Source organism: Simochromis diagramma, unplaced genomic scaffold (genome assembly GCF_900408965.1).
Source record: "Simochromis diagramma unplaced genomic scaffold, fSimDia1.1 OVJJ01000421.1, whole genome shotgun sequence".
Classification (NCBI taxonomy): Eukaryota; Metazoa; Chordata; class Actinopteri; order Cichliformes; family Cichlidae; genus Simochromis; species Simochromis diagramma.
Window position 1 is genome coordinate 8,469,401 of NW_024387250.1, and position 23,763 is coordinate 8,493,163.

Consider the following 23,763-nt stretch of genomic DNA (forward strand, 5'->3'; position numbering starts at 1 on the left):
ACTTGATCTTAGATTTTTTCTTATGTAGCGTAGTTTATTTAACACTGAAGAGAAATAATATATTTGAAACCACATTTTTAAGAGTTTTACATAAAGTTCACCAGCGAGCCACTGCACTGAAACATTTTCTCTGCTTCTTGCCTGCATCACATACCCAGTGAACAGTAATTTAATGTTTTCTTTTCCTGTTCACATAAATTAATTTCCGTTCTCTGGTTGAAAGTCGCAGACATTCACCCAGAGGCACAGAAACACTTGAGAGGCGTCGCCACAGATTCTGTCTTTGATTGTGCATTCGTGCTCATCTGCGTCTGGACAGGATGCCGCTTTGTTGTTTCTGTTCATTGTCATAAAGAGCCGCATCGGGCCGTGGGTGACAGAGATATTCTCACAGCATCCTTGGGCACCCTGTCGGGTTGACACTGCATCTGTTCCCAGGATGGAGTGGGCAGCTGTTACCTGGAGGAATGTGAGCTACAGATTAGCGTCACAGCTCAATTATCAAAGCCCTGCTGATACACATCATTGGCCACGTTAGACATCACTTAAAGGCAGATAATTTAGAGCAATTTCTTGGCTCCCACTATGCCCGCTCGAGGTGCCCTTTACTTTAAATAGTCAAGCTTATAAGTGACGGAGCGCATCTTGCACAGAGTTGCATTTAAACGGCTTAAATGTCATTCTACTTATTCTAACCCCCATCAATAAGATTACATTAGGCTCTCTTTCTAGCTCACGTTCACTGTGTAGTTTTTATTCTATTTTATTATTTAACCAGTGGGAGGGCTAATCAGTGTTTTTAGTAATGATAGCAGACACAAGCTTTAGGCTTCAGGGATAATAAAGTGTGTTTTCGGTTACGAGAATAATCAATGATCAAGCTTTTGTCTCAGACAAAGCATAGCTGTAGACACGCTGGTTCTCACTCCTATTTTCTTGACATTACATTTATCCTCTGGGTTTTTCTAATACTTTCCATGTGGGTCTAATTTGATCCAGAGAAGCTGTATTTTCCTCCATGAAGAAATGCTGCTGACAACTGTCCCAGCTTTTTCCATTAATGCCAATTTATTGAGAACAGGCTCTCCTTACCCCTCATGTACACTCCGTCTCCTTTCCTGAAGCAAGCCTGCGTTCTGTTATCAGAAGCAGACTGTGCTATTTACAGGGGGCTTGGTCTGCACTGTGCTGTGTGGTTTGAACTGCATAGCCTGTCTGTCCTTGATTTCATGCATGGTTATCCACACACAGGACAGCAGAGCTTGTTTTCTGAGTACCTTATGGCGGTAAAAAGACTCTAACAAGTGGCTTATGTGAGCAGACAAGGGTGGACAGAGACAGGCTGATTGGCTTCTGGTGTGTCAGAAATGAAAGCAGTCGACATTCAAAGGTGAACAGTGTAAGTGTAGTGGAAGCAGCATCTTCACCCAGGATTGACTGATTTTCTGTGTTCTTCAGAAATATTTATGTGCATATATATATATATGCAGAGTCCATTTCCATTGAATGCCTTCACCCTTATCTCAAGCCCCCTCAGGAGGAGCTTCACTATAGTCAACTAACAACAGTGAAATATCCATGCAGTTGCAACAGCCAAATCCCCCTTAGGCAAAGGCAAAGCATCACACATCCCTACCCCCCACCTCTGTCCACTGCCAGGCTCCACAAACATATTCTGTGTAATGTTGAATTTTCACAAATCTGCCCTGTCAAGCCTCAAGCTTTGCAGACAGCCTCCACACCCCGTTGCGTTTGAAGACCCCAGTCAGTCTATCGCTGCATAAGTACGTGTGTGACATGTTTCTTTCTGATGTCAAGCTTTTCAAGCATCCAATGCCAGCTCCTTTTCTCCGTGCCACGTCTGCCAATCCTCTCCGCTAGCCATCGCTCCCTGCCACCCCATATCCTCCTCTCGTCCTCTTTTTTTTTTGAAGCTCGAGTGTGTCCCTCGATGAGCTGTGTGAGCTCTGAGATATCCATTTTACACCCCAAAGCCTGCCTTTCTCTGAGTGTTTTTGTGATGCTGTTCCTGTTTGTTTGCTGGCATGAAGAATGTAGCTGGAGTCTCGGTTATGTTGCTATTGTATGCTGGGTTGTAATGCAATATATCCTCTGGGTTGTGTTTTATTCTGTTAGCATGTTTACTATTCAAGCCTTAACTGAGAGTCCAAACTTGACACAGGGCATATAAAATGATTAAAATGTCTATTTTTTATTGTTTTGCAAGTCCTGAGGGTCATTTTGAACTGGTTTGTCCTGTTTTAGTCATTCCCTGCCTTTTTCTTTTTTAGCCATTTGGGATCTGTTTAGATGTTTTATGTCACTTTCTTTGCGTCTTCATGGTTGGTTGCTGCCTCTTTGCAGGCTTTTTGCCACTCGTGACCAAATCTCTGTCCCCACTCCTGTCCAAAAAGCAAGATTTTTACCATATTTCTAGCTAGTCCACGATTTATTTATTCCTGATCTCCCTCTAGTTTTTTTCCACTATTTGTCCACTCTCCTTTGGTCTGTTTCTGGCAACACTGTGCACGAATCCTTTCCTCTGTCCTACTTTTCTGCATTTTATTTATTTTCTTTTTTTTCAGTGTCAGTCCCTCACCTCCTTCAATGCCCTATTTATCTCTTTGGTTTGTGGAGTCGCAGGAACTCACTCCAACAGGAGGGGCCGTTTCCCCGGGCTTCACAGCTGTTATTGGCATATCACGCAGTTTCATCTTTAAAGTCATAACACTTTCTTCCTTTCTATAAGAAATTCCATTTCTTTCCTCGCTAAATTAGACGTTAGTCAGCACTTCAGGTAAGTGATACTAGGGAATGAAATTAATGCGGTAGAAATGATATGGTTTCGGGCTTGGTATTTCATAAAGGTTTCACATGCACACATGCTCAGACACAAATCATCCACATCCCAGCACACCACACCTCTTCCATCCAATCAGTTGCTTAAATTGTCCCTCTCTAACCAGGATATGACTCTTGAAAATGTAGCTGCCAGAGAAAATGTTTATATTGGACATCTCAAGGACCATTTATGTATCATGTAGGATAGAAAATCCATCGAGATGGAGTTCATATAATGCCAGTAGACCATTAAATTTGTGTGAAAAGACCTCTCGAGTGAGCAGATTGAACAAAGGCTGCAGTGAAGGCAGAGTGATTGAGTTCACTTTTCTTGACATATTTTTTGTTAAAGGCACACATCAAGGAGTTTTATCTTTGTGGAATTTGTATTAATGCTCTCCATTCTTTAATTTTGTTCAGCCTTGTTCCTACATTCTTGTTGCAGGTATCCCTTTCCAACCGTGTTCAGCACATGCAGTAAGAAGGACCTTGCCGCCAGTCTGGAGAAAGGCGTGGGAATGTGTTTGTACAACATGCCCGAGGTCAAGGTGCTTTACGGAGGCCAAAAATGCGGCAATGGCTATGTGGAGGAGGGAGAAGAGTGTGACTGCGGGGAGCCAGAGGTAAGGTCAACGCAAAAGGCATTCAACCACACCTGCACCATTGGAGTGGATCAATCTCCACCTGTGTGGTTACCACTGAACAGGGCATGTAAAGCTAAATGTGAAAGTGCATAGAAAGCAAATGTTTTCAGTCAATCTTCCCCTTGGTGAGTTTGGAGAATCGGAATTCAGAAAAATAAAAGAGTATCCCTTTCTCCAAGATGCCCAAAAACCTCCCAAAATATTCTCTGCTTATAGTAAACCATGTCTTCAAATCAATATGTTTATTCCCAAATGTAAGAAATGACTGGTTGTGAATGAATAATGCAAAAAAAACAAAACAACTTTTGTGCACTTGTCTTACTTGACATTTCCCTTGCAAACTGTGCTTTATGGAAACAATGTTACTGTCCTATAAGCAATCATCCAGAACCACTGAAAGTCTCAGCCACGCACTCAGACCCCTAAAACAAACCACAACAAACTTCCAAGTTAAACTTTCTCTTGACCCTGAAATGTGTTTTTATGACTTAAAAGCAGAGAAATCTAGTAAGCTGGAAAAAAAAATACCAACCCAAAAACCAGCAAGCCACCCAAGGCTTCCCGTGTAAGTGTTTTATTTACATCACACCTTCTCTTGATTTCCCACATGTGTGGAGCGAGGCTCTGACAGGCCGCTCGGCTGATGCAATATATCCCCGCTGAAGGCCCATTAATCAAACCACTGTATAACAGTGTGACAAAGGAAACAAACAAATCAGGTCAAGGCTGAAACACATTTTCTTTGGCTGTACCAGCTAAAGTCTGATGCACGCATCCGTGCACACATTGTTTCTTTCTCATGTGCACGGCAGGATACACTACCCTGTGAAGGGAAGTGAAAATCGCATGTGGGAAGCAGGTAACACTCTGTTGTAGCCAACCCAGCTGCTTGGAAATCACAGGAAATATAGTGAGGAATATATCACTTGAAATTCCTGCTCAATATACAATGAAAATAGTGACAAATGCCCTTCAGAGGCATTTGCTAAGTCCATTAATTATCTTCGTACAGTGCAGAAAGTCATCTTGAGAAGCTGGAGCCACTAAATGCTTGGCACTTTCCTTATAAATGAACTATCGTATCTACATCCTGCACATATTATTGCCCCATATCTAATGATGTACTTCTCAGTCATCCATTTCTGAACTGTTAATCAAATTCAGGATTGCATGTGCTGGAGTCTACCCCAGCCTTTAATATGGCTCTCCAACAATTAGCTTGTTTTAAACTCCAATCAGACTGACACCGTGAATATAGCCTCTTCCAAGTTATATCCTAAAAACACACTTGCTTCCTTTTGCTGCAAAATCTTAGCGTAATATTTGATTCCTCTCTGGGCTTCGACTTCCGTGTAAAATCTGCGTTTCATTCCTGTTTCTTTCACTTAAGGAATTCCCTTATAAATTGTGACGATGCTCTCCTCGGCTTAACTGGAGAAAATGATTTATGAGTTAGTCCAGATAAACAATCTCTTTCACATGTTCAAGCTGTACGAAATGCCGTTGCCAGACTGTTAACATGTTCTAATAAGCTAGCTCACATTACTCCCAGTAGCATTTAGGATCCGTAAATTTAAAATTCTTGTACTCGGATAAAGAGCATTAACTGGACAGGCTCCAGACTGTTGATCCCAGCGCTGAACGCAGGCTCAGAATTAATTTTGCTGTTCCTCGCATAAAATCAGAAACTGAGGGGGCGGTGCCTTTCAGTCTGTGACATCAAGACTTGAAAACAGTCTCCTACTACAAATAACTCATTTAAAAAGCAGTTTCAAACTTGTTTTTCTTTTATTCTGCACTTTAATTTATTCTTTTTTTGCTGTCAGTGGCACTTTACTGTACTCTACTGTATTTTATTGTGGTTTTTATGTATTTTAGTCTACTTTAATTTACTTTGTGACTGCCTCTCTGTGAAAGGAACTTTACAAAAAAAATTACTTACTTAGTTTAAGAGAGAGGGTACATGTACAGGTCACATTCACATCTACATCCAATTAAGCTAACATGCATGACTTTGGACTCTGGGAGGATGCCAGAGTAACTGGAGAGAAGACCGGCACAGAGAGGTCATGCAAACTCAACGTAGACATGATCCCCTCGCTAACCTTCCTGTTGTGAGGCGGTGGTGCTAACCGTTCCGCAACCTTGATGCCCGTTATGTACTTTTATAACTTTATTAAAATGCTTATAGAATTCTGTGGATCCCTCCATGGGTGTGCCTCCCCAGAAAGTCACTGACCCACCACCAAACCAGTCTTGCTAAATGATGGCAGCATAACGCTCTCCACGGCTTCTCCAGACCTTTTCACGTCTGTCGCAGGTGCTCATAGTAAGCCTGCTCTTATCTGTGAAAAGGACAACAGTGGTGGACCTACCAGGTCCACCACTGCTAGGCAATGAGCAGATGACCCACTAAAGGACATGAAGCCCTCAGTCCACCTTCATGAAGTTTGTTTCAGATTTTTGGATCAGAAACACTCACAACAATAGCCTGCAGCAGGTCATTTTGTAGAGCTGTGGCAATGCTTTTCCTCTTCCTCCTTTCACGGAGGAGCTGCTCGTGAGTTACAGACTTTCTACGGCCCTGTCTAGCTCCCCTAGAGTAATTGCCTCCTCCATGATCGTGAGACTCTGTTAGAGACACAGCAAACTTTCTAGTAATGACACATTACTAAATTTCCCGGAGGAACCCACTCGAGGGATTAATAATTTCATCGAATATTACTGTGCCATCCTCATGTTACCAGCGGTGACAAATGCAAATCCAAAATTATCTTAAAAAAAATCAACCTGTGGTAATTTCATTAACACCAAAGCTGCTGAAATTGATTAATAACCCACTCTGCTACTTAACTCAACAGATCAATATCCCAGACGTTTAACTGACTGAATGCTATACTCTGATTAAAAAGTGATCCTTTAATTTTTTTTGAGCAGTGTGGATTTCAGTAAGGACAGATCATTTGGACAGAGTGATTTATTGAAGGACAGAGTTTGAGTAGTGAACTGTTTGGCAGTTAAACTCTGATCATCCTACACGATTGGGACAGGAACCCCTAGAGTCCAGAAGCTGGTGGTGGCAGACTTGATGCAGTTGGAGATGAGGTGGAGGCTTACAAGGCTCAAGACAGGAAATAAACGGTTGGACCAGAGTGATGACGACAGAATTTAGTTTGACTGCGTGGGAAGGCTGGAATGATGCAAAGAATAGATTGGCAGCCCAAATTCCCAGCAATCAAGGCTGACGAGTCAATACAGATGTTTTGTTTTTCTTTTTTCTTTGTGTTACGGAACTTATGCATAAGCTTATATGTTTTGCCGTTACATTTGCATATAATTAGAATTTCAACTCAAATTCAAACATTCAGGTGAGTTTTGACCTTTAGTTGGCTGAAAAGCCAGAAGCAGTGTAGAGTTTTGTGGCAGCTTAATTAACATTTACCAACTGCAGCTATAAAATGAGATATGAATTGTTGATAACAATCTGTAATCTGGTAGATTTAAATGACATTTATTGCCTAGTGGATTTTATACCTTGTTTTTCGCAAGCTCTGTTTACTCTTGAGATCCAAATATAGAGCCATTAGGCTAATAAGCTTAAAATATTGACATGTTAAGCAGAAAAGTTCAAATAGTTTTTACTGAAGTTCACATGATGTAATCGCCAGGACAGTCTTCGAGTTGATGTTTTTTTCCAATTAAATTACTGCTTTTTTTTCTGTTTTCAACTCGCTGAACTTCGACTGACTCAACATTGCGTTTGTGCGATAAGTGCTGTTATTACTGTGTTCTCCATCATTTAGATGGCAGCAGATTGTATTTCGGTGAAGTCTTTATGTTTGACCACCAACAAACTAACCATAAATTTTCCATTCGGTAGTTCCATCTCTGCCAGTTTACCTCTTTGTAACCCCCGTGATGTCAGCACACGGGCTTGTGCTTGTTAGATCTGCCGACCCACTTAGTCCAAGAGATGAAAGCAACTTTCTTCTTCTCTCTTAAAAAAAAAAGGCCTACATCAGAGCCAAGAGGTAAACAGCCATAATCATAAAACCTCACGTACACTGAAAATTGGACATCCAACAACTCGCCTGCCTCCACCTTCCACCTTCAACACATCTTGTCATTACCTTAGGGCCCCACAGGCTAAGCAGCTATGTTGTTTGTTTTTGTGAAATAGTGTGCTTTCTAGCACTGCTTGCACAAAGCTGATGTGTTTTGGGATTCAATAAAAGATAAACATCGACAGATAAATGCCTCACTGGGGATTTTTGTTACGGCGTTACTCCCCATCCAGCTCCTCCTGACACATGCTCTATCGGCTCATTTTCTGCAAGCTGATCTTGTCATTGTGGTAAAGTGTCTACAATCTTCAAATCCCGTTTCTGCTTCTGGCCACGATGCCCTAATAGTCAACTCCGAAACACGTTTCTGTTATCTGCATCAAATCTCAGTGGAGGTTTTAACACACGCCCTCTTAAGAGCTTCACCTGATTTCTATCTCTTGCTTGTCTTCTGTTTTTTTGAGGGGGCGTATTGCATTAAACATGTTCCTTTCCTTTTTTTTTTTTCCTTTTTTTTTCACTACTCTAAATGTCTAAAGAATTTGCCAAATCCAAAACATATGAGCCTGAGTTTATATGTGTCCCTTCGAGGGTCTGCAGGTCAGGGTAGGAATCTCCGGACATCTCCCCTGACCTGGAAGTCTTTATCTGACAGGGAGCAGCCAGCAGTGGATCTTCAGGGAAGTGATCAGGTCTGCATGTTGTTAACTATTTTGTTTTCTTTTCCTCCAGGAATGCATGAACCCGTGCTGCAATGCCACCACATGCACCCTGAAGGAAGATGCTGTGTGTGCCCATGGACAGTGCTGTGAAGGCTGCAGAGTAAGAGATTTCATGCAGTTCTTGGTCTTTTTCACTTTGTCCTTCAACTGTTTTTAATTTATATGCTCTCATACGTTCCTAAGAGCCAAATAAATTCTGTAAAAGCTTTTCAGAGCTTCACTTTTTATAAAAACTTTCTAAAACTCTTAATTCTCGGCAGAAGGTTATTACTGGTGTGAGTCTGCTTGTTTGTATAATTTCATATCTCGGGTGATTTTATTCCAAATTTGTATATCTTACATCAATAGGAAGGTTTCAATTGAATTCAAGTTCAAGTTGGATAGCCTAAGATTTGCTTTGTCTTAAATATTCATGGTTTTTGTTTGCCATGGAAATCATTTTATGTTATCTTTGGTCTTCTCTTTTCAAAAAAAGTACTTGTTGAAAATGTATTCGAAGGATTGCATTTAGAGAGCCATTGATGGCCTTGCAGAATTATATATCTTAAGATATAAGTACTGCAAAGTGTTATTCACAAGATACAGCTTCATGTTTTGTTTTTGCTGCATAACTGTACAATAATCTACTTTCCAAAGGTATTTCAAAGTTTTTCGTCAAACCTCGGCTGCTTTTTCTCTTATTTTCAGTCCTTTAACCTAATTGCTTTCAGAGGAATGTTTGTGGTGGTTGTTGTTGTTGTTTGTTAAGCCACTTAACACTGACCTATGAATTATTACAAGCATAAAAAGTTACCAACCCAAAGGGTGAATCAGTGTTGTGTCTGCACATATCAGACAGCTTAACCGAATACCTTTAGTCACTTTGTTACCAGCAGCCTGTCAGAAAAAACCCAATGTGCTCCTATTTCTTTACTTAAATCAATCACAAATGCCAAAGATAACTCAGACAGGTATAAAATAGCATTTTTGCACCAACAAGGTGTTTCCCAGAGAGCTATTACCTGAAAGCTTGGCATACCTCCGTATGGTGTGCAGTATGTCCTGAAATAAACAAATGCAGGACGAAAGAAGTGACGACCAAAAAAATCTATCTCCAACAAATGGACAGTATCTGAAAATCATGTCCTTAAGAAATAGGAACAGATTCGTCAATGACCTGACCAAGAACGCAAGAGATGCTTCTGGCCTTTCAGTTGATCCATCTACTGTTCACCAAAAGACTCATTAGAAATGGTCTCAGTGAAAGGGTGGCTGTTAAGAAGCCATTCTTCAGGAACAGAAACATGGAGAAAAGGCTGGGGTCGACCAGATTACAGAAGAACTGGACTGAAAATTAGAGGCAACTAAAGTCATTGAGAGATCCAAATTTGATCCAGATTTTTAGTTTAACTCATCATCAGTATGGACGGAGTAGGTCAGGAGAGGCTCTGTCAGGGTTTGGACTGCATTTCACATTTTAGTTGTGGTGTTGGAGATCTTGTTAAAATTGATGCAATAATTAGCACAGAAAGGTACCGTCAGACTGTGAACCACCATGCATCACCATCTTGAAAGTGTTTGGTTGGCAATGGCTTCACCTGCCAGCATGATAATGATCTCAAACACACTGCCAATGGAATAAAAGCATACCTGGGTAAGGAAAATAACACCATTTATAGATTGGTCTCCCCAGAGCCTAGACCTCAACGTTATTGGAGGAGTGTGGGATCATCCTGACCCAGAACATAGCATCCAAAGAAAAGCTTTGAATGTCCTACAAGAAACCTGGAGAACTATTCCTGAAGACTACTTGAAGATATTACAAGAAAGCTTTCCTAAGTTTTCATATATGTTTTCCCATGTTTAAATTGTTTTACCAATTTTCCATTTTCCTGGTAAAATATAGAGAAATAAGGGGCTAATCGAGACTCTTGCACAGTATTATATTAGAAGCTATTTTTGGGCATGTATATGACCTTGTAGTTTTTCATTTCATTTTCAGATTTAAGCCCTTCCAGACACTTTTAAACTGTTAAACAATCTTACTGGTTTTATTTCAGCATCCAAAAGCTTTGATGTTTTCAACCAGTAATAACAGTGATCATCCCAATATTTCCAACACTTGATAAAACTTTTGATTACAGCACAAAACAGAAACTCGCAACACAATAGATGAGAGCAAAAACAAATTAAACTGGAGTCGACCTCAAATCTTCTTTAAATTCCTTTTAGAGATTATCTTGCGTTTGGCAGATCCACAAGAGAAAAGCCAGGGTTTATGGTCACGTCTTTCATTAATTAAGCCTTAACCTGCAAATATCACCTTTAAAACCCTTTATTGATGCAGGGTGGCATAGCTTCATAGATTGAAATGCCCTCCTGTCCACCACTTCCATAGCTATGTGGAACATTTACAAAGCCCAAAAGCAAAAAAGAGTTAAATAAAGCTGCTGTTCAATGAGCCAGTGTTTATCTACTGTAAAAGGGGGTCTAATGTACAGCACTCTATATATTCACAGCTCAAACCTGCTGGCACCCTTTGCCGGGAAACCAGTAACTCATGTGACCTGCCAGAGTTCTGTACTGGTGCCAGCCCTCACTGCCCAGCCAACGTTTATCTACATGATGGACATGCCTGCCACAACGTTGACGGCTACTGCTACAATGGCATCTGCCAGACTCACGAGCAGCAATGCATCACTCTGTGGGGAGCAGGTAAATCAGTGGATGCTTGCCACCTGCAAATTTATGCATAATCTTTGCTTTTCTAATGTAAGACATTGTTTCATTTTCATGATTACATTGTGGGGGGTGGTTTCTTGTTTGTCTCTGTACAAAGGAGCAAAGCCCGCCCCTGGGATCTGCTTTGAGAGAGTCAACTCTGCAGGCGATCCTTACGGGAACTGCGGGAAGGACTCCAAAGGCTCCTTTGCCAAATGTGATGCAAGGTAATGCTGCGGCTGCACTGATGTGGTAAAGGTAAAGAGAAATTACTGTGGAAAACAAAGCTAATTAGCTCACGTAGTGTCATTGGCAATCATCATTATGCTGTGACGTGATCTTCAATCTAAAGTTTGCATGGCTGAATAATGTAATTTCAGAAAGATAGCAGCTAATTAAGAAAGTATTCATGAATCAATTTATTCTATTTTCGTCAGCTAATTGTTCTTAAGATCGTCTCCCTTCTGGTAAATTCTGTAATCAAGCTTTTTGTTAATTGATGTAATTGCTTTGATGACCGGAGGACTGAATCACTGCAGGCCCCTTCAGCACTCTCTCATCCTCCTCTGCAGTTACTTATCTTCCACTGTGATTGACAGAGCAGCATTATGGCTTTTTTTTTTTAAGTTGTACTATGTGTGTGTGTTTCTGTATGTGTATGTGCTCCATGCAGTGATGCAAAGTGTGGTAAAATCCAGTGCCAGGGTGGAGCCAACCGCCCAGTGATCGGAACAAATGCCGTTTCCATTGAAACTAACATCCCTCTGCAAGAAGGAGGACGTATTCTGTGTCGAGGAACACATGTTTACCTGGGCGATGACATGCCTGACCCTGGACTGGTGCTGGCTGGCACAAAGTGTGGAGACAACATGGTGAGTGATCAGTAATGTAAAGGCCTTCAATTCAACCGTTAAAACTTTATTTATATTCAAGATTTAATGTAATGAATCGAGTACTGCTCACCATTATACCCCAGTATCTACAGCAGAATTTTATAATATTGTTCTTTTCTTTTTTTTCATTAACTACAGTATCGGTTAGCTTGTTGTTTGTTGTCCTATAAAAACAGGATGCAGTTTAATTCATATTCTCTAGAGATGCTAAAAGGCTCGCAAGTGCATGAACCTGAAGTTGCATTCCCTTGAGGAGTACCCGACCGTACAGCGAGGTTTTCACTTCCTATAGAAAATGGCCAATAAAGCTAACTGTGTGAATCCACTGAGCATTTTTGCACATCTTGCTTAGGGCTGAATAAGACTTTTTTTTTTGAGCTCTTGGTTTTATTAGGTGTGTCTCTCAACTTTTCTCTGTCTTTTTGTTCCTCTCCAAACTTCTCTCACCACATCACTGACATCAGTCCCTACTCCTGCCAAGTAGGAGGTTAATAGCTTTCGAGTGGATAACTTACCGACCTAACTGCCTCTTCAATCTACAACATTTGCTGATTTGATGATAATCGGTTGAGGGAGCACACACTGATCAGCCAGGACATTAAACCCACCTGCCTATTATTGAGTAGATCTGTTTCCATATTGCCAAAACAGCTTTGACCCATTGGGGCAGGGTCACAAATGCTGGGCTTGGCCCATGGTTTCTGGCACCAAGATGCTGGCAGCAAATGCTTTGAGTGACATGCTGGGACCACATGGACTCTTCATTGGACCCCAGAACGATGCCTTTTTCATGCCTTTTGATCCTCGAGTCATATCAGGTTTTGGGAGGGGTTTAAGGCCAGTATGCATGATCTGAAATTATTTTTATGGACATAGTAGGTGTTGGAGTTATCACTTGACTTGATTGGTGAAGCTCCTGCAAGTCAGAATAGGTCATTGAGCATTAAATCCTTGCAGATATTCTTGATGCCTGCTCGGGAGTTCTCAGGCATTTTTAGATGATTGCATTTACCAAATCCCCCCAGAGCTGTGGATTTGGACTTGTGAAAGTCATTTGTGATTGAAACTTGGCTAAACGTGTGAGGGCTGTGTCACAAAAGAAAATAACCAGGTTTCACACAGTTGTTCTTAACACAGGAGACATTTACTGTATTGCATAAGGTTGCGTATAAAAAGTGTTTCAAATAGTTGTGTTTCTCTTACAAGCAGTGGAACTAAATAATAGGGTCTACAAGTGTGCTTTTTCAGTTGCCTCCGGGGACGTACCTTGGTGCCTTTGTACCTTCCCCATTGAGCTGTGTGTGCAAAATGGACGTCAGCCAGGTTAGTTTGTCTCCTGGCTACAGTCTCCCAAGTCATGACTTAGCGCCCTGGAAACTTTGATGGCCTGGAGGTGGCTGTTTGTCATGTGCCTTTGTTCTCTAAAAAAAGGATTTGTATTTCCATGCCAATCAGGGTATTAAGTTAGCAGCTCACAGCCTGCACAGCAATAGCAGTGAATAAGATGAGAGCTGCTTGCCTAATGCGGGCCTTATTTTCTACATAAAAGCAACCGTCTTTTTTACATTCTGATGTTTTTGTTTGATCTAAAGAATAGAAAGCTTATTGTGATTTTTGCCTCTTCAGCCCCGCACCGCATTGCAGCTACCTGAGCAGCATTCGGCACTTCCACCTGAGTGGGAAATTGCTTATTTCGCTGTAAATCTCCCACAGACGTCTCTTCAGATGTTAGCCTAATCATGACATTTATATGCAGCATTTGTAGTTTTAATTGATCATGTTAATTTCAACTTCAAGACCGTTTGATAAAAATTCACAGGGCAGCTGCACTCTTCTGTTTGAGTTAGCAGCAGGCATCAATGATGCTCCTTTATGATGTCCATAAATAAGATATTTTCCAGCTGTTCTGCAGAAGTATAAACCCTTCTTCTTATTCTTAGTATTTCTGTTCATCTTCATGGACTCTTGAATTCAGCACCTCCTGAAATATTTAATGGTGCTTTTCTCTTTATAGGTGTGCCTGAATCGGCAATGCCAGAATGTCAGCGTCTTTGGTGTGCATGAGTGCTCGGGAAAGTGCAGTGGACGTGGGGTGAGTGCAAGTACCTATTAGCTCAAATTTTAGTGTTAAATTATACACCGTAGCCTTTGAAACAGTGTCAAAAGCCTGTGAGAACTCTGTATTTATCTATTCAGTTGCATTTGGAACAACTACATATACCCCGTAATTGCAAACAACAGCAGAGCAACAATGTATTTACAATACAGCCTTTGACTTATGGCAGCTTCTCCTATTACGTACAATCAATCTTCATTGTTCCACCGAGGTTAAATCAATCACTTTTACAGCATCATTTAGGGGCTACTTAAATTATTGTCCATCATCTTTTTTACTACACAAAGGGACAAGAGCCAGTGCAGCACGTCAGGGTGTCCACCTGCACACAATAGTCCTTTTTTTGCAGCATAAAAGCAGCTCGCACTGCTCTAAAATGATCACCCTTTTCTCTTATTAATAATTCAGCAAAGGGTGCTTTTATGATTTATTTAGTTTGTTGTTTAGTTCTGTGAATCAAACATTCACCGCAGGCGAGATGAATTTACAGACACCAACTCAATTACGGCATCGTAAAGCACCGAGATTTTGTGCAACAAGAAATCAAAGCTATGATTCTGAGATATTTTTTTTTATCCTCTTATAATTTGCTAAATGTCTGTGAAACAAATTAGCTTGTAAATGGAAAATAACAGCAACAAACAAAATATTGTAGCCGCGTGTTGATTGGCTCAAAAATAATCACATTAAAAATGACTTTGTGGGGAAATTTGAGAAAATTATTTTCCCACTGTGCGAAGTAGAGCTGCATCTCCCCTCCTGCAGAAATATCTGCCAAGAATAATTTGCCTACCATTTTGTCAAACACCTCGCACAGTACGAGACCTGACTGGGAAAGCAGTAATGCTCTGAATTTACCTTAGGAGCTTGCCTGCAAGTCCTCTTGCTTTATCTCACAATGCATGCGCTGTATTGACGCTGGAATCTATTTTTTGTTACTTATTTAGCAGGTAAAAAAGCACTTTGGGGGCTTTTTTTCTGCACCTTTTAAACACAGATCAATGCCACGTTTTCTATAAATAATCGGATCAAAATGTGTGTCTGTGTGCACCAGAGTAGCTGATTGTGGTTTCATCTAATTACCATTTCAAGCACATAGATGTTCTTAGACTTTTAAAAGTTATTTATGGCTTTTACATGTGCACATATAGGAGATGTAATCCATTTCTCTATAGCTGCCCCACAGAGTTTTAAAGAATTTGATGCCTACTTAGATTTCGCAGATCTTTCACACATCTGCTTCAGTTTTTATTCATGACGCATTATGGTAACATTTCCCTTCGCACAAATATAAATCTCGCTCAATCCATAACTCCCTCTCAACCCCCCAAGTGCCTCTTAACCCTATCAGTTGATGCAAAGGAGTGTCCATGGCCTGGAGGCAGGGAAGTCTCTGGACTGTACGTCTGTGCTATGTTAATCCCCTACAGCTGCTCAGCTCTCTATTTGTCTCCTCTTCTATCCACCTGACAGCTGGACTGCGTTATTTCACCAGGGAATCCTCCTGGATCAAACTTCTGCACTGGAAACTCGAGGCTTTAGGGGACAGTCTCTCCCTTCCACATGCTTTATCTATTATAAGTGTACGCACACAAGCACAGTCAGTGCTCTGTTGGATTGCTTTATTTAATGGTTTATGACCAATTTAGTTTGCACCTTGTTATTTTGCTGTTCGATCTAAGGCCGTTTGATACTATTTGATGCCGGAGACAAAAGAAATAGTCAATATTGCATCTAATACACACTAAAAGTACCTTGTTTACAGGTTTGCAACAACAAGAAGAACTGCCACTGTGAAGCACACTGGGCACCGCCGTTTTGCGAGACAGCCGGCTTTGGTGGGAGCATTGACAGCGGGCCAATGAGAGCTGCAGGTAGTGTGGACAGTTTAAGTTCTATCGTCACTCAACTAGGCAGAGAAACAACAACACTAACTCAGAAATAAGCAGGAACACAAAGCTCCTTATACGTCTCTTTCTTGCAGTCATTTCTGGATTAATGCGTGGTTTGGACTAAAGTGTAACTTTCCTAGTGCAACACAACTCCCTTTCCACCCTGTAATACATTATACTGTAAACAGTTTTTATTAAAAAAAGAAAAAGAAGGAATAGCGTGAGAAGCAGAAATGAGCAGAGAAATGTGAACTGTGTGAACTGCTGGCCATGGCCGAGCTGTAACGGTCTTTACGTTATGTCCTGTCATTGTTCCGTGCTGTAGATGTGCGTGTGTGTGTATTAATGTGCGTGTTGTCATATATGGCATCAGCTGACAGCGTGCTGATTACTGTGGCAATCCTGGTCACCCTGGTGAGCTTAATGGTAGCCACCGTAATCATCTTTCTGAAGAGGAAGACTCTGCTGCGCTTCCTTTTCACCAATAAGAAGAGCACCTTGGAGAAACTCAGGTAACATTTCCCTCTGAAAACCCGTAAGAAGAAGAAAATTTCATGAAAATTCATAAAAAAAAGTTTATTTATGGGAAACTTGTACACAAAATATACATAGTTGACAATTTTCGTAACTGCTTATATAATTCAGGGTCATGTGGGCAAGGAGTCCGTTCCATCTCAGGATTAAACAGATCTATTCACACTCACAGTCACACCTACAGCCAATACGCAATCCCCAATTAACCTAATGTGCATATATTTGAACTTAGCCACCGATCTTTTCTGGACAGTTTACCCACCGTGCCACATATTTGTCACCAAACCTCAAACAAACGCAGTCAGTGAAAGCTGGTGAACGTTATAAATCATTTCACTGCTGACAAGGCTGATATTTCCCTCAGGAGTTTTTTAAAGCACCAGCAGAGCTAAAAGCAAATGAGTAACAGATTTACAAACTTGAAACTGTGATTTTCTAAGTTGATCTGCTTCATCAGGGGTGTGATCGCACTGTTAGATACAAATACAGCAGTGGTAGCAGGAGTGTGGAAGTATAAATAGGCAGACAACTATCATTTTTCGCTCTTTTTTTGTTGATATGGGTAATATTTCTGCACTGAGAAACAAGAAAAGGCTTCATTTCTAATGTGCTCTACCTTCCCTATATCATACCATAGCAGGAGGCATGTAGTGAAATATAAATATAAATGTCTAAATTAAAAAAACTGCTTACACTGTGCTCATAGATCCGTGGAAGCTACCAGGCCAACCAGCCCCATCAGAAGCGAGTCCATGTACAGACCCACACCGCAGCGCAAGCCTCCCCCCAAACCCTCCGGGGCTAACATTTTTAAGGTCAGTGTCTCCATAATGTGTCTGTCAGACAGCTTTCTTTATGCGTGTCGGCCTACACCGTGTCTTCATACAACCGTAAAATTCCTCTATATGAGCGTGTGCGCGCTCATTTCTGTCACAGGCCGTTTGGTTTCTTTTGTAATGATGACATTTTCTTAGAGCACTTCACTAACATGCAGTCAGGCCTCGGCGTAGAGCCGTAACGCTTCCATGCTCGTTGACAAAACAAGATGATGGCATGCCGGCTAATCGATTCGGCCTCACTCTATCTCTCACTCGAAGCAGTATTAATTACAGTGTCGTTGTTGAAAGGGTGCGGAGAAACTTTAATTGAAAGATTACACTATCTATGAGAGATTGTAATGTTGTTATTTGAGCCTCTTTAATAGTTGTTTGTTTGTTTCGCTGTGAGAATGAAGCAGAGGTGATTGATTCAGGCAGAGGAAGAAAATAGGCTTTGATTTGTTTGTTGGAAACGATAAGCACAGAAGGAGATTGCCTATCACTTGCGTTTGTGTGCCAGAATAAAGGCACATGCATTTATTTATCGTGGGTGTGTGGATCTGGTTTGTGTTTGCACTCACCAGTATCTGCAAAAAATGTGCAAAAATTGTTATATTAAATATAATAACTGAGTGAGGTCGATCTGTCTGTCTGTTCTCGTTATTCTGATTACTTCAGCCAGTTGTCAGAAGTCCAGATGTCAGTCAGCTGTCTTTGAACACATCTGCATTTTCTCTTTATGTGAATGTGCATGTGTGCTGTCCAGCAGCCAAATCCTTTATGGCCATTTTTGGTGTTATTGGGGTTTTTTTATTTTCGTTTTTTCTGGAGCGGAGGGTGAACAGCTGGTCAGGACATGTTGTCAGACTTTTACAATTTCACAACATCACATCTAATAATATTGTTTTCCAGTTTTATGGCTGATTCTGACATCAGCTTTCTGACGCTAATGAGACTTTATGACTAAAGTTGGGTTTTACTTTTATGTTACCTCAGTTTCACCCTAATATCACAGGCTTCAGCTTTTAGAACCATTAGACAAAATTAGGCTGCACCTAATGACTTCATTGTGCAGATTGTGTGTTTGATTATTTTCATGTCTGAAAGGGTCTGAAAGGTTCAGAATATAGTGAAAATAACCGTCAAACCATCAGCTATTGGCCAGCAACAGATCAGTGCTTCAAACAGTCCTTTTGGAGCAGACTTTAAACAAATGGGTACGCAGCAGTGGCACACTGAACAACCTGTGTGGTATTTTAAGCTGAAACTTGAAAGACACCTTCTAGGGACATGTGAGACCTGAATTAACTGGCTAATAAGGGGTGTAATATGGGACCTTTAATTTAGGATCTGTGAAACCAACCGGGGCCAGACATCAATAACTGTTTTTTAAAGAGAGGCATGAGCCGAAAGGCCATAGGACACCATCTAATATAGTCTAGAGGGTAGTAAGACTTAATCCAAAGTGTGTGAGACATTTTGTAGTCTTTGTGTCACCTCAGAAATATATTTTGATGATGTTCTGTGTGCAGTGAGACTCGCTAATGAGTCCAAGTGGATCCAGAATTAACATACAAACCTGACCCAGATACAGCATGTGGCAACCATTCCTAAATACTTTCAGTTGCTGCTTGAGCTTTTCAACACATAATGTTTATCAAAAGGAGGCAGTTAAGCTGGTGCGAGGATCTGGATTCATCCGAAGTGGCTCCTAGGTGAGGTCATTTCAGCGTGTCGTAGAAGTAGGAGGAAATGAGGTTACGTTTCTCGGCTGACCCGAGAACGTCGATGGATGGGTGGAAATGTCCTCACAGTTCAGAAGCTGCAGCTGAAATATTTGTGACATTTTGCTTAATAAGAGAAAATGAATCATCAAAATGCCTGTCTGCGGTTCACACATTCTAATTATTTTAGCACCAACAAGACTAAATTGCAGGGGTTTAGAAAATAATCTTGGTAAGAGAGAGTGGAAGGTAAAAGCCTGTCAGATGAGAATTTTCACATTTGCATATGTTATATTTTAAAAAAGCAGGTAAAGTTTAATTTAGTTATAGTTTCATTCTTTATCTGTCAAAGACTAAATATAAAAACTGTGATCTCATGAGAGAAAAGATGCCTTGTTCCAGATTTGGCCGCAGTCCCTGAACATAATGTATAAAATCAGTTTGATTTCTAAGTTTTAGTTTCAGGATCATTTTATTATGTATGCTACCTGTCACAGCTCACTACAATTTATGTATTACTGGAAATAACATGTGCGATCTCTTTTCAGCCATCTCTCCTGAGTGCAGAGCCTCTTCTCCCACCGCACAACTTCCACTCTCACAGCCTGCGCAGACTGCCCCTCTACCAGCCCCTCCACATCAGTCAGCCCATGCCGGTGTCTCTCAGTGTGGGGCAGCCCACCCTGCCTCCTCTGCCGGCACACTACAAAGTCCTGCCGACGCACGCGTCCAGCTCCCCGCCACCTAGGGTGCAACCTTTTCTCAGCCTGCCACGCCATCAGTCGTCGTACAGAGTGGACCAGGTTAGTGTGAAAAAAAAAACAAAACCGTTGATAAATGCTTTTATTTATTTAAACACTGACAGACCCTTTTTTCACAGCACAGCGTGACTCACACAGAAGTGTGTTTAATATCATCACTAACACTTCTGTTTACCTGCCACTTCATGGCATAATTGCTGTCGTGAAACAGGTTTATGGGACTTCCTTTGATCTCACAAGCTTTATCTTTGGCTTCGTCTTAAATTGTTACTGTAAAGTTTAAAATTGCAATTTATTTTTGTTGACCACAGCTTTAATGGACCGTACATTCTCAACAGCCCATTAAATTCAAGTTGTGTATATTTTCCTCTACATTACTCCAGACTATATTCTCAACCACGCCACACATTTCTACACTTATTTTCCACAATATCTAGGCCGCCATCAATTTTATTACATTTCAGTAAAGTGCCAAAGTAACCTGCCAAGACCTGAAGCCTCCCTGAAATAGGTCATGGTGAACATTCAGGTATTTTTTTTTGTTAAAGTTACATCCTCAGTCAATTGCAATGAATCCCTGGCATTTAAGGACACTGTGACAGCTTAGATTTGAGTCAGTTTGCAAAAAAAAGCAATCTTCCTCAGCAGATGAAGTTTGCTTAGCACTTATGGAATAGCAGATGCTCAAATTTCACGTTTTCTAAGCACTTTAAGCCCACTTCATCCGTAAAAGCTAAATTCTTTACCTTGGAAAAAAAGTCGCTGACTCGATCAGAAGTCCTTACGGTCCTTAATTTGAATATCCACAGTTCGATGATTACAGGGCAGACTCCATCTGCAGAGGAAGATTCATGTGGTGCGGCTGAAAGGTCCAGATATTGTGCTGAGATAAATGTGTGTGTGCTTGGAGATCAGAATCAGAAGCAGTGGTGTTATGAAATCATTATGCATGATTTTGTTATGCATGATGATTTACTTTTTTTCTCTTTTGATTTCCTTGATACGTTTTATAGAAATGTAACTTCAACAATAAACAAAGCAGAATAGAGCTCGCTGTGGCAGATGAAAAGTGCATTTTAAGTCTCAGAACCTACTAAAAGTAACAGAAACCAATGGATTGGAGGGTAAGAATTAATATGAAAAGCTATGTACCCTTAAAAAATGTTCTGCAGTAATGTAAAATATATGGAAATTGTAGCTAATGGCCTAAAACTTGAACAGCCACCTGTGTCGTCATTTTTAAAGGCTGTAGCTAAATGTTGGATAACAGAACCTGCTGGATTTCTGCACTGCAGTGGGTTCGCCTGCCCACATATCGACAACAAATTCAATCTGTCTCCCTCACGGTGACCCAGCTCCTGAGTAAGGTGCTGCTTTCTGCTGAGCCGGCAGAATCAGAGTCGGTGGAGATAGTAAATCCATCTGTCCGCTCTGGTGGTGGATCCAAATCCCGATTTGTTCCCGGAGTAGCACAGCGAGGAGAGCTGTGCTGGATGACGGCGCTTTGTGAGCCACAGCGGGGTGCAAGGGAAATTGGCAGATGTGTCTGTCTGTTTAAAAAAGAAAAATAAGGAGGAAGACATTCGTTTTGCATCTGTTTCTCTGTTTGCGTTAGAACATAGTCCCAGATGTTAAAGCAGAGCACGAAGAAAGGTCCGGTTTGTATACCTCCGAGGATAACATGGTGGAAATTAAATGAGCACATGTGCTCAAGTTTTTTCGAGATTAGTAGACACAAATAGATTGTCTCAAGAATGGGATCAGGTTTTTAAAATGCAGCGATTTGCCAAACACTTTCAAATGCCTCCTTCTGCAGTTTTTATAATAGAGGCATATCCCCTGTAGGCTTCCTAAATCACTTTATTTCAAGTATTCCATTTGCTGTCCCAAAAACATACAATTATCCCACATAAGAGCAAAAAACAAGAGAAAAGTTTTGTAGCAGAACTTTCATAAATTTCTGCCATAAATCACCTGATGATCATATGCAATCAAAGGAGCTACTACCTTTATTAGATCAACTTTATGTGGGGTAGTAGTTAAAACCATCAATATCTATTACTGCCACTTACACATTGATGACTCTGTGCTAACGGTTATATTTCAGTCATAATAATGCCTGGCCATGCAAGAGATGCTTCTGCTTTTTTACATACATAAATTACTTTATACAATGTAAGTGTATTTTAAATATATATTAAAGTATTGGCTACTTTTGCATTAGTGAGCAGCAGAAACACCTGGCATCGCATCCACTTCTGGATGGTTTTGTGGTGTCCATGTTAAGCTTCGCAGCATATTACCCTTGATTGCAATGACTGCGTGCCAACTAAAGATGTACTTTAGCTGAAAGGCCACTGTTTGCTCTATAAATTGGCTGCTCACTGCCTGCCAAAACAGTGAAATCCCGCTACCTGCTAATATCTGTTAGCTCATTTCATTGCAATGAAACAGATGGGCGAAGTAGAGATGGCACATGTGGGTCAGAAACAGAAGACAGGGTTCTGCTGACATTTAATAGCAGGCCAACAAGGACGAACAGGACATTAGTCCTTAAAAAGAAAGCGTTTAACAAGTTTATTGTAAGACTTGACACAAACCCCAACCTCCGATCTCTGTGCCAGTATGTCTTATTTTAAACAGCGCCTTGTCTTGCAGTGTTTCTCTTTGTGCCGAGCGCAGTCCATTAATATCAAGGTGTTTCCAGGGCAGTAAATTCTATCCCACGTTTGTTGCGATGAAAACAAAACTGTGTGGAACCCGTTTGTTTTTTTTATCTAGTCTTGCTGAAGGAAAAATACAAATCAGATACCCGTAGAGTCCAATAAATATGAAACAGATCAGTTTTGTTGCACTGCACAAGCAGACTGCAGCGTCACACTGGCGAGGAGTGAAAATCGTGCCTTTCCAAAATGTCATCTTTTAAGGAACCTAGAAAAATAGTTTTGTTTTTGGCAAGACGACCGCGCATTTTTCAGTTCCTCCGGTGGGTTTTGAAAGGTGCTTGTAGGCTCAGGGCTCATAGATCTTTCTCAAGCCACAGAGGACGGCGCAATCCTTCATTGTGAATTAAGACATGTGAACACCACCAAGTTTCCAGTTACAGTTTGAGGTTTTCTGCCAAGAGTGGTATTACAATGCACATGGGTCTTGGATTAATCTTGCATTACAGTGGATGCATCTGTCTATTTACATCTTAGTTTTTTCTGCTTTTCCCTGGAAAACAGCCTGATTTTCTTCCCTTAAAGAGTTGGTCTTCACTTAAACTTAACTTCATGTAGAAGCTTGGCAGTAGGGGAACGACGCTCACAGGAAAGGACACAGTGGGTGATACACAATATTCACACAGATATCTCAAATTGGATCGCATAAAAATCCCACTGTATACACGTTATTACCACAAACACTACATAATTAAGGAAATTCAATTCAATTCAATTTTATTTATACAGCCCCAAATCACAACAAAAGTCGCCTAAAGGCACTTTATATTGTAAGGTAGACCCTACAATAATACATACAGAGAAAAACCCAACAATCATATGACCCCCTATGAGCAAGCACTACTGCTTGCTCAAAGTGCTTTGGCCACAAAGGAGCTCTATGCAGTCCTGTGAAAATTTAAGAATACTATTACCGCTTCCACGAGAATTAAGCCGGTAAGTAGAAGCCAGGTGGTGCTATTCAAATGCACTTGATTATGCACAGAAGTGGTAATCCCAGCAAATTCACTCCAAGTTCAGACCGTCCAAAGCTCAGAAAAACACAAGAGCTGCATCTCAGACTCTACAGACCTCAGTTAGGATGTTAAAGTTCATGAGAGTATAATTAGTAAAAGACTGAACAAGTACAGTTTGTTTGGAAGGGCTGCCAAGACAAAGCCTTGCATCTGAACAAACAACAAGACTGCAGCAACAATGTCCTTTGGATAGACCACCAGACAGAGGCGGAGCCAGACATTTGAAACACCCGGGGCTTAGCCCTAAAGGGTAGTATGCATGTGGGATTATTATTTTAGAAATGACTGAAAGACTGAAAGATTAATAGGCTCTGT

The 23,763-nt window shown here is 40.9% G+C and overlaps 1 protein-coding gene across 2 annotated transcripts in view; it reads left to right on the forward strand.

Moving 5' to 3' along the window:
• Positions 1 to 23,763, forward strand: part of adam12b (ADAM metallopeptidase domain 12b) — an 88,789-nt gene that overhangs the window by 55,675 nt on the left and 9,351 nt on the right. The window contains exons 12-21 of one of the 2 annotated variants that reach the window (XM_040001406.1): positions 3,287 to 3,464; positions 8,282 to 8,371; positions 10,770 to 10,965; positions 11,090 to 11,198; positions 11,645 to 11,843; positions 13,879 to 13,956; positions 15,746 to 15,854; positions 16,198 to 16,384; positions 17,113 to 17,221; positions 19,497 to 19,751. In XM_040001406.1, coding sequence (XP_039857340.1) covers positions 3,287 to 3,464; positions 8,282 to 8,371; positions 10,770 to 10,965; positions 11,090 to 11,198; positions 11,645 to 11,843; positions 13,879 to 13,956; positions 15,746 to 15,854; positions 16,198 to 16,384; positions 17,113 to 17,221; positions 19,497 to 19,751 — 1,510 coding nt within the window. The remainder of the gene's footprint in view (positions 1 to 3,286; positions 3,465 to 8,281; positions 8,372 to 10,769; positions 10,966 to 11,089; positions 11,199 to 11,644; positions 11,844 to 13,878; positions 13,957 to 15,745; positions 15,855 to 16,197; positions 16,385 to 17,112; positions 17,222 to 19,496; positions 19,752 to 23,763) is intronic. The other variant, XM_040001407.1, reaches the window with a different exon arrangement.